Source organism: Brassica oleracea, chromosome C1, assembly GCF_000695525.1.
Source record: "Brassica oleracea var. oleracea cultivar TO1000 chromosome C1, BOL, whole genome shotgun sequence".
Lineage (NCBI taxonomy): Eukaryota > Viridiplantae > Streptophyta > Magnoliopsida > Brassicales > Brassicaceae > Brassica > Brassica oleracea.
Window position 1 is genome coordinate 37,533,819 of NC_027748.1, and position 11,156 is coordinate 37,544,974.

General features: G+C 38.3%; 3 protein-coding genes across 3 annotated transcripts; 2 read left to right on the top strand and 1 right to left on the bottom strand.

Moving 5' to 3' along the window:
• Nucleotides 1-1,808: 1,808 nt before the first annotated feature.
• On the bottom strand, nucleotides 1,809-3,312 carry LOC106316709. Its single transcript, XM_013754593.1, has one exon. The coding sequence runs from the start codon at nucleotides 2,967-2,969 to the stop codon at nucleotides 1,863-1,865; it is 1,107 nt and encodes a 368-aa protein (XP_013610047.1). The 5' UTR covers nucleotides 2,970-3,312; the 3' UTR covers nucleotides 1,809-1,862.
• LOC106316721 (tryptophan--tRNA ligase, cytoplasmic-like) lies at nucleotides 3,011-5,949 on the top strand (the record flags this gene model as incomplete). The annotated part of the gene is made up of 13 exons (XM_013754603.1): nucleotides 3,011-3,083; nucleotides 3,323-3,491; nucleotides 3,575-3,694; nucleotides 3,779-3,964; nucleotides 4,158-4,215; nucleotides 4,316-4,381; nucleotides 4,490-4,570; nucleotides 4,685-4,777; nucleotides 4,850-4,930; nucleotides 5,053-5,121; nucleotides 5,218-5,286; nucleotides 5,433-5,543; nucleotides 5,632-5,949. Coding segments are annotated over 13 exons (1,227 nt in total), but the record flags the coding sequence as incomplete, so codon positions are not given.
• A 1,363-nt stretch (nucleotides 5,950-7,312) lies between these two features.
• LOC106316733 (putative F-box protein At4g38870) lies at nucleotides 7,313-10,908 on the top strand. Its single transcript, XM_013754613.1, has 11 exons — nucleotides 7,313-7,490; nucleotides 7,708-7,786; nucleotides 7,983-8,055; nucleotides 8,145-8,202; nucleotides 8,345-8,442; nucleotides 8,595-8,650; nucleotides 8,735-8,813; nucleotides 8,899-8,961; nucleotides 9,141-10,275; nucleotides 10,370-10,417; nucleotides 10,626-10,908. Exons 1-9 carry the CDS (start codon nucleotides 7,457-7,459, stop codon nucleotides 9,972-9,974), a joined length of 1,374 nt encoding a protein of 457 aa, XP_013610067.1. The 5' UTR covers nucleotides 7,313-7,456; the 3' UTR covers nucleotides 9,975-10,275; nucleotides 10,370-10,417; nucleotides 10,626-10,908.
• The last annotated feature ends 248 nt before the right edge of the window (nucleotides 10,909-11,156 follow it).

The following is an 11,156-nucleotide window of genomic DNA, read 5'->3' on the forward strand; positions in this document are numbered from 1 at the left end:
AGAATTACAGAAAGATTCTTAACAAAGAACCCTAAAACGAAGAAGAAGACTCTTAACAAACTCTCATATTTTTCTTGATGAATGAAGAAGACGACGCAGAGTCCCTTTTATTCTGTAACAAGCTTTCTCTTCCAATCACACGAAGCCACGTGTCGTGTACACCATAATCCTCCTTATCCAATCTGATACTGCCACGTACTGACCTCTATTTATCTGTAACAAATCTCCCCTTCCCAGAAAACCTTGACCACAAGGTTAGATGAAAAGGTTTGTGAACAGATGACTTCTCTCTCTTGTTTCAACTTCTCTGTTTCTGCAAGTTCTGTTTCAATAAGGCAAGTGCTTCCGCATATTGCAGGAACAAGATCCTCGGAAACGGTTTTGATGTTGCCCGCAAACACACTATGGCCAGTACTGGAAATAAAATCAGAAGGAAGGTTTTCATTCAGCTTGTCTACTTCCTGCTCTGCACATAAAGCAATGGCTGGTCTGTACCTCCAACGGTGCCATATTGAAAACGAATCAGTACCATTTGATGCACCAACAACGCCAGCGAACCAAGAATTCTGAACCGCTTCATAAAACGCCATAAGTCTCTGATCGCATGTCCACCTTGCAGTAACTATCAGCCACATCTCAGTACAAAACTTCTGCAGCATATCATCACTCCTACATCCCAGCTGTTTCATCAGTTTTAGAGTCTCCCATGACTTTCCTGAAAAAACCATCTCGTCTCTCATAGCGATAGCTGATGCCATTATCATTCCCTGAGAAAAACAGAGATCCTTAAATTTTCTTTCTCTTGTTTTTTCATTAGAAAAGTCTTCTTGAAGTGAATCCTCTGTCTTTATTAACTCCTCAAGGATTAGACTTTCTGCAGAACAATCTTCTCTACTCATGGTCACGCTGCCAGCTTCGTGTGTACTCTGTGAATCACGTTTTGGAAAGCCAGAAGTATCTTCTACCGAATCTGTAGCTTTTGATGTACCAGCAGCATAGTCTGATTCCCTCCCACTGCATCTCATGGCATATGAGTCGTTAATATGTAGTCTTGACCAACACCATTGTTCCTGATGGCGCCACAAAACTCTCAGACATCTAGCTACAGCAGTACCACCTGGATCCCAAAGCTTGTTAGTATACACAACCTGATGCTCCATCTCTAGAACCGACAAAACGTCAGTATGTGAAACGCTCATGTTAGACCAAATGATCCCAACCCCATCATAAGCATCATTGACCATAGAACATAATTCAAGGATTCTATCTTTAGGTAGTAGTCCTGTCAAACTTGTAGAAACCTTGTGTTGGAACAACAAATTCCGGTTCAAGAAGGCATTTTGACAAGCTAAGAACTGGATATATAACCATCGTATATTTCTTCCGCTATCAGTCTCAAACTCTTGAACAATCCGAAACCACTGCACCACTGCCTGGTTGGAACTAAAAACGCTCATGCTATAACCAAGTCTCCAGTCAGACACCAAAACTTGCTGTAGCATCAAGTGTTTCTGAAGATTAACATCAGGAACCAACGTCATATTGTCCGAAGACAAATCTGCATATAACACTTGATCTTGACTCACTGCCCTCCTGTGCACCGTATCAACAAGACCAATCAACCTCTCTGGCTCTTTCTGGTTAAGACTTGTCACTGGAATTGAAATCCAACAGCTCACAACTTCATCACTGTTATCGGGCCCAACGTTTTCAGTGAGCATCATATGCTCGTCATAGCTTCCTTCTAGTTGAGAAAATGTAGACTCCACATCTTGAATTCCTCCATATCTTACTGAAGCAGATCTTGCAATGTCATATCTTCGTCCTGCTTCCTGTAAAACAAACATGAGCTCTTCTCTCATCTATTTAAGCCTTTGAATCACATCAAACCTCTCTTTCTTCTTACTGCACTTCATCATGAGAGACAGGTTTCTCATGGAATACTTTTGTTTATAGTTGAACCATAGAACAGCCCCATGAATATTTTGCACCCCGGAGCATCTATCACTCACAGTATTCGCCTTCTGCAACCTGTCAGCAAGATCACTGAACCTCTTCTCGTTCTGTCCCAGATTTGTTACTGAAATCACGAGCTTGTGTTGTTCAATTTTTGGCCTTGTTCCTGTTAAATTCTTTCGTTTGAACTTGAACTTCCAGCACTTAAGTTGCTTCATGTGTTTCTCACTACTTGTAGCTCTTAGAGAGTTTCGATCATACATTTGGTGTGCATTACCTATGCTCTCCGTATCTGACAGACTCTTAGAGAACTCATCCCTTACCCTCACTGAATCCATTAGATTCCTTGAACTAAAGAGCCAAGCCACATCAAAACACTCAATGTTCTTCACCAAATCAATCTGGTTCGCAGTTATCCTATTCATACTGCAGCTTTTGAACAAAATTTCACCATAATCAGACTTTGTTGAAGAAACCAGTACCTGAGACTTTGGAATCGCTTCCCTTGGATGAACACCATCAGTTTCCAGAACTGAATTAATCTCTTCAAGCAAAATCTTATCTTGAATCGAACAAACCACTTCCATCTCCTGATCCACATTAGTCTTAGTTGCATTTAGCGCAGATTCTTCTTGATGCAGCTCGTTTGGTTCAAGATTCACGATGTGCTCCTTCACTTCTTGAATCGCATCGGTGTTCTTGATAGTCTCACTATTTCGGCCATTCAGAACCGACTTGTCCCTCTCTGCCAGCAATCTGATCCGTTCTGGATCATCACGTTCACCAAATCTCAGTAGCAAACTACTCTTAAAATCGTCCCAAGTATAGAAATACTTAGACTCTTGTCGATGATGAACAAACGCTTCAGCTTTACCTCCGATAAGATACACCGCTAAAGCTAATTTGTTCAAATTCGAGTAATCATCAGTCGCAAACTGATCTTCCAACGCTGAAATCCATGGACGCAAGTCACCGGAAGCATCATCGAAGACCAGAAACTCCACGCCTGCCATCTATCCGAGGATGCGCTGGCTCTGATACAAACCGATAAATCCGAATAGACGTTCCTAAAACACCTATCGGTAGTTCAATTGCAAAAGACCCCGATCTAGAACGATCTTTTCCAGGTTTGAACCAAAAGTAGAATTACAGAAAGATTCTTAACAAAAAACCCTAAAAGGAAGAAGAAGACTCTTAACAAACTCTCATATTTTTCTTGATGAATGAAGAAGACTACGCAGAGTCCCTTTTCTTCTGTAACAAGCTTTCTCTTCCAATCACACGAAGCCACGTGTCGTGTACACCATAATTCTCCTTATCCAATCTGATACTGCCACGTACTGACCTCTATTTATCTGTAACACAGAGCAAGTTGTGAATCCATGGGCTGTCTCCGGCGGTAAAATCGATTACGATAAGTTAATCGACAAGTTTGGCTGCCAGAGGATTGAAGAGTCGCTCATTAATCGTGTTCAAAGACTTACTTCTCGTCAGCCGCACGTATTCCTCCGCCGGGGTGTCTTCTTCGCCCACAGGTTTGAAAATTCAACCAACTTGTGTTTGATGATTCATTTATCAATTGGGAATGTAAAAAGTTATGTTCTTGATGGATTTACAGAGATTTCAATTTGATTTTGGACTCTTACGAGAGGGGAGAGAAGTTCTATCTCTACACTGGAAGAGGACCTTCGTCAGAATCTTTGCATTTGGGTCATTTGATTCCTTTCTTGTTTACCAAGTAAAACTTACATCATAAAGCTATTATTGTCTTTACTCTTTAAGGTCAATACTTGTCCTTTATGCTTGTCATTGTCTTTTGTAGATACTTGCAGGAAGCTTTCAATGTTCCACTCGTTATACAGATTACGGATGATGAAAAATGCATATTTAAGAACTTAAACCCAGAGGATAGTAAAAGATTTGGCAGAGAGAACGTGAAAGATATCATTGCTTGCGGTTTCGATGTCACAAAGACTTTTATTTTCTCCAACTTTGACTATGTTAGCAGGTAAGTGGAATGCATAATAATTTTTGCTAGTAAGTCTATTCAAAGAAGGGTTGTTAGCAGGTTCTCTATCTCTAAGTGTTTGGGAGTTTTTGATAGTAGTATTGTGAAAGCTTACTTAGCCTTTTTTTCTTTTCTTTTTTTTGCCATGGTATTCCATGACATTTAGCTCATAAGATTGCTCTTATATATTTAGGTGTAGTAAATTCTATGAAAATATCGTGGTGACTGGAAAATGCGTGACACGTAACAAGGTGATTTTACTCTTCTATCTCCCGCTCTGTGTGTCTTTATAGCTGGGTTGGGTTCGGTTCCTGGATTATTCATTATTATTTTCTCCCCCGTCTTTGCTAGATTGATGGGACTTTCGGCTTTACCGGAGAAGATCCAGTTGCGAAATACAGCTTCCCTGCGGTGCAGGTATGTCTCTTTGTTCGTGTTGGCGTGTGCAGGTGTATTATATGCTAATAATACATAAAGAGACTGTTGTATTTAACTTTCTTTTTTTTTTTTTCAAACAATTTGTAGGCAGTTCCGTCTTTTTCAAGCTCATTCCCACACTTGTTCGAGGAAGACATCCCTTGCTTGATTCCCTGTGCAATTGACCAGGTGTGCTGTTTTCCTCACGTTGGAACTTTGTGATGATTCATCTCTTTGTGTGTGTGTGTATCATTGAGTTTTCTAGTTGGTTAATCAAATGGTCGGTTTTTGGTTTTTGTTCAGGATCCGTATTTTCGGATGACTCGTGATGTTGCACCTCGGTTAGGCTATAGAAAGCCTGCTCTAATTGAGTCATCATTTTTTCCTGCGCTGCGGGCAAGTGTTTTCTAAACTAGTCTTTAAGGATGATATTTCAAGTCAAACTTTTTGGTCACACCTTTTTTGCAGGGAAAGAATGGGAAAATGTCAGCAAGTGATGCAAATTCCGCTATTTATATGAATGATAGCGCTAAGGACATTAAAAAAAAGGTGAAACTTTTTTTTATTTTCTTATTATATTCAGAATGAGTCCATTTTGTGATTCCACATCAGACATAGTGTAATAAGATCATTGCTTCCACTAATCTTGATGAGATTTTCTTAATATGCAGATAAACGGTGCTGTTAGTGGTGGGCGAGATAACATGGACGATCACAAAAAATATGGAGCAAACCTGGAGGTACCAAATTCTCTTTTGTTTAGGCACTTCGATCCTGTCTGTTTTAGTGCTACTCAAAACTTAAATAAGTCTCCCTCTCTCTTCATGGTTTCACAGGAAGACATACCGTTCAAGTATTTGAGTTTCTTCCTGGAAGATGATGCCGAACTTGAACACATAAGGAAGGTAAAAATACGCTATACTTGCCTTCCTCTAAGCTTTCATTACAGAGAATGAATGAAGAAGAATGCTTTCAGATTTTTCTTGATGGGATTATTTGAAATTAAAATCAAAAAGGAAAAAGGGACAACACATTATGCTTCATTTTTCAGGAGTATGGAGAAGGACGAATGCTAACCGGAGCAGTAAAGATGCGACTCACTCGAGTTTTGACAGAAATTGTGGAGAATCACCGCAGGGCTCGAGCTGCTGTTACTGAACAGGTAAAAAGAAAGTTCGATAACATTTTTATTAGACCAATCAGAGATTTATTGACCTTTTCCGTTTTTTTTTCTTCTTCTATATACTCAGATGGTTGATGCGTTCATGGCTGCGAGACCTCTCCCAAGCATGTTTGAGTAAGTGTACTCAAAACCACTGTAGAAGTCTCCTGCCATGCCTTTGTCCTGAGCACAGTTGCCCATCCTGTGACACCAAGTGTTCTTCTTGGGATCCTGTTTGTATACTTGTCAGAATACATCAAACACTTTTCTTTCCCTTAAGAGACGCCGAGGGGGGTCACGTTTTACCTTGACCCTTTTTTTTTTCTTTTAAATGACTTTCCCCATTTTAAATTTTTGTGTAAGCTTAACAGGTTTATTTCATGTATGACTGATATTTTATTTATGGAGATGCATTTTAATAATAATAAAAAATAACATAAGCATATACGCCTGGTTTAAACTCTCTGACTCGCAACCTTAAAATAATCAAATGTTTCTTATTGAAACAAAAACATTTACTTGTAGAATCATATGCAATATTTTTAGTAAAGTTCAAAATTATTTGTAAGTTTTTGAAATTACACTGAAATTGTGTACTTTTATAAAAAAAATATTTAATTTGTTTATTATTAAATAAATTTTATGAAATTTTTAAAAAACAATTTTAAAATAGAGTCAGTTAGATAAACATACATGAAACACCTGACAATTGCAAAAACGTGTGATACTTTACATAATTAGCTGATATATACATACAGTTGGGACAAATGACGAATAAGCCCTTCACTACCAGTTTCCTTTATACTCATACCCTATTTTCCACATATGCAAATTCCCAAAAAAGAAGTACGATATCCAGATATAATTTAATGAACAATAACTATATTTCCGTAGGTAAATATTTTAGTATGAGTTTTTCTTAATAATTGCCAAAAATATTTAATGCCGTCAGCAAAACATTATCTCTAAATCCTAAATTCTAAATCCTAAATCCTAAATCCTTGTATAAACCCTAAATACTAAACCCTAAACTTTTGGGAAAATTATAAACCCTAAACCCTTGGATAAATGCTAAACACTAAAGTTACAAGACTAAAATTTATTCTGGGGTTTAAAGTGAACCTAAGAATTTAAGATTTAAGATTTAGTATTTAGGGTTTAATGTTTTACTGACGACGTTTGAAAATATTAAAAGAAATCTTTTTTTGGCAACAACGGTTATTTTATTTTATTTTTTTTTAAACATAATATAATCTGATAAATTTTTATTATGTTGCAAAGTCCGGTAGTATATTAGTGTAAAAGAGTAGATATGAAGACACTAGAAAAAGTTTGTAGTATATTAATTGCTCTGATAAAAATATATCTTAAGGTTCGCTGCATGTATATATATATATATATCCTACTTCGATTAGTAATGGTAAATGCTAAATAGGGTCAAAACTGGAATAATTGAAAGTGAGTGGTGCATGAACATTATCTTATATAGAAATTGTATAAGAATTTATTTAATTTCAAAAATAAATCTGCGCTTTCTAAACGTGGGTCATAATTTAGTTACGCTTTAAAATAAATGTTAGAAAGTCTTATTTAAAAAAAAAAAAAAAATCACCTAATTTATATACTACTCTATGATTATTTTATAGCCAGGCCTAGTGGTTTCTGAAGCCCAGAAAGGCCCAATACAGCCATTAGGAAGAAATGGTTCATAGCTTAAGTGGCCCAGAAAAGCCCAAGAACACAAATAGATGCGGGGGGAGGGGGGAAGACCCTTCGATTAGGTGAGTCTCGTCTCCTTCTCTTGAAAGTAGAAGGCGAACCGCGTACGTATCATCTTCAACATCTCTCGATCTACAAATCTAGATCCGACGTATATTCTTCAGCATCTCCCGATCTACAAATCTAGATCCGTCATGGCTGTTCGCTACGAAGATATGGATATCGAAGGTATCTTTCGTCTTCACTTGTTTAGGATTCTTCTCGTTGTGGTTTTCTCATCATGCGATACTGTGCCGATTGAAATAAACTGAGTTTCCCTTGCTATTCAATGTATCGATACAGAGTTAAAATACACAGAGATCGTAATCTAGTTAGCTATTGATTCCTAGATACTCAGGAAGATATGTTGACGTAGTCTTTCACTGATGTTTACAATTCATGTTAGATGTTTCCGAGATGAAGGATCTCTTGGACGAACTCGTTGTGGTAAAGCTTACTGGGTGCGTGGGAAGCACTGGCTCATCGTAAGTCTTTCTTCTTGATCTGTTTCCATTGTCAGTTTGCAATCATTAACTGATGGTTTTTGAGATCAGTCTGTGATTGCAAATAAGTTGCTCTGAGTTTTATTTGAGTGTATGACATGTTTACAGTTTTAGCATATGCCATCTGTTTGCTTCTGTAGTTTATCAGATCGCCTACTAATGTTCTATATTTGTGAAGGTATCCTCCTGCTCTTGTTGATTGGTTCCAATCCCTCATCAACAGTGGAAAGCTCTATGCCTTTGTATCACAGGTTCATTTTCTTTTTGTTGCAATCAATGACCGTTTTCCCCAGCCATTTAAAATTGATGTACTGAAAGTTTGGCTTTCTTGGTCTCACAGGGTAAAGAATGTGTGTTTGTTGCCGATTCAGACAACCTGGGTGCCATGGTTGACTTAAGTATGTCTTTTTTTCTCTTCTTTTTGTAGTCTCTCCTTCTTGCTTACACATCGTTCATCAGATGAGAAAGGTTGAAGGTTTCGTGAAATTCATGTACTAACAATCTTGCTTGCCTTGTACTTTTGTCTATTTGCTGCTGCAGAAATCCTGAAGCACGTGATCCATAACAAGAACGAATTCTCTATTGAGATCACACCAAAAACCTCCTCTGATGTAGAGGGAGAAACACTCAATGTGCAGGTACGTTCTTAACTCTACTCATGTGATTTTCTATTAGCAAACCTCTTTGCTACTCATCGTCTTGTTGATTCTACAATTGTCTTGTGCAAGTGAGATTGTATTGTTCTTTTCCTTGGCCTCTAAAGCTGACTTACTTTTCTGGTTTGTCCCAGCTTTCAGAGATTGCTCAGATTCCTGAGAAGTTCGAGACATTCAACACAAACAACCTGTGAGTAGATCATATCCCTGAAAAGCATTCTATAAGAAATGAAAATGAACTTATGTGTGCATCTCTGCCTCTTTAATTTTACAGATGGGTTAACTTGATGAAGGCTGACAAAAAGCTCGTGGAAGCTGATGCATTTAAAATGGGGTTCATTTCAAACACAAAGGTGCATTCGTGGCCGATTAAGCAGTTTATGATTTTGCAGTTTCCATGATTTATCTAACCGAGAAAAGACATAAATATCTTATCAGGTAGTCGATGGAGTCAAAGTTGTTCAACTTGTGGAAACAACTTCTAACTTGTTGCTTTACCTGGTAAGTGAGACTCAGGTTTCCGTATTCTTACACAGTCTGTATTAATCTGCTCGATATTGCCTGATTAATCTGGTTTTTGATTGACTGGTTAGATATGTAAGGAACTGAATAGAATGGTTTCGCTTTTGTTGAGTTGTCTCAGATTTTCTGAAGTTCCACTTCTGTGTTTTTCTTTGTAGCTAATTGAATCACCCAAGGAGCTACAAAGGGAGGTTTTTCTGAGGATGCCTCTCAAGCTTCTAGGAAAGCTCGTGTGCGTTTCTAAGAAGTGGGAACTGGTAATCTCCGAGGACAAGTTCAGACAGGAATACTTCAGCCACTCAAAGAAGAGACCTCGCTTGTTGCTCATGTTCAGACCAAGCGAAAGAAGAACGGATCTCTGCGTCCAGTCTGTGTATCAGCATGAAGAACCTCTGCTATCTTCTGGGGAACAACTCACACGTGTAGAAGGTTTGAGATATTCTTTAAGCTCATCTTTGGGAGGCTTGATGTGTTGTAAAGGTCCAAGAGAGCTGTCGCTATTCAATCCGGCTACAAAGAAGGTGCGAACTTTACCTGAGAATCCGATGATGACCCTGAGGCAACAAGCACTGTTTGGGTATGATGAAGCTAAAGAGCAGTTCAAGGTCCTCTGTTTGGAGTCAGGATATGGTCAGACGGTTCAAAACGTGTTTGTGCTGACGGTAGGAGATGCGGCGTGGAGGCAAATTCCCTGGAATGTTGATTTTCGCGTGGTCGGTGAAGAAATGTGTTACCGTGGAGTGCTCTACTTTGCAGCTCTTGTAGTGCGTCCCGATAGTGAGCAAGTGATTACTCTTTCGTTGATTAGCTTCAGCCTTGAATCTGAGGAGATTGTAATTTCTGAGTTACCCACGGAAGAAGGAGAAGAAAGCAATTTGGGGGTTTTTGACAGTGGAACGTTGGTGTTATGCTACAAAAGTGGGTTTATTTCGGTAACGACTGGTTCGGTTGACAGAGGAAGACTGGACATGTGGCAACTTAACCTGATCTGAGGAGAATGGAACAGGCACATTATAGAGATCCCACACGATGATTGGATTCTTGCAACTGGTCACAGGGATGTCCATTTCTATGGTGTCACAAGAGGAACGAAAGAACTGGTTTATGCAACCAACTTGGAGTCTGAGAGATCCTTTTCAGTGCTGTTTTACAGTGAAGAGACACAAGTTATCCGAAAGTTTGAGGTCTTCAACGAATTCGATGTAGAAGGATTGGAGTCGTTCGATATTACGTCCCACCGTCGATGCATTGACATAAGACTCGATCATGTCGATTCCTTTGCTCGGTGAAAAGGTAACCAGTTTACGTGTCATTTGATTTATTTTGGTTGTGTCTGTTTGATTAGATTGTGGTGATTGAGAGTTGAACTTTGGTGTGTTCTTTGCAGGACAGGAGGACGTATGGAGAAGTGGATTTGCTTTAACCGATGTTAAAGGTAATAATTTGTTCACCTGTGTCACAAGAGTAAATAAGTATACTCCCCAACGTAAAGAGAGAAATTTTAGAAACTGGTATACCTGTGTCTTGCTAAAAGTTCCGATGAAAAAGCAGTAACCCATAAACCCAGAAGCTGAAGAACACTGACCTTATTGTCTGTATTTTATGTAATTATTGTTAGTGATTAGTTCTTCTTGTTTTGGCAGTGATTAACTTCCTATTGGCATCAAATTTGACTTGAGGATTGATCTTGGTGTTGCGGCTTTTGAGGAGTTATGGAAAGCTTTTAGTAGATATATGATAGTTTCGGTGAACCCAAAAAAAAAAGAAAAAAAGAAAAATATATGACAGTTTCTCTTTGTTCCTGATGGAGGTTGTTACTCGTACATTGTTCATGTTTAGGAGTTTGCATATTAAGAAAACATGTTTAGGAGTGGCATATTAGATAGAACCAAATATATATAGTTTTATGTCACTCATCCTTCTAGAGAACGCTACCTCAACTTTTTCATCCACTATAACTAGTAGAATTACGTTATGAAAACTAGAATAACAAGGAGAAACTTTTCTGCGTACACTGCTTACGTAGTAAAGAAGTGCATGTTATGAGAACTTCCTATTTCCATTATATATTCGAATTTGATCGTATCGAGCTAAAAAGTTCGCCGAAATATTCTTTATTTTTTTTTGTCGACTTTTGATATTGATTCAAGTCCAACAGGGTAAAGTACAAGAGA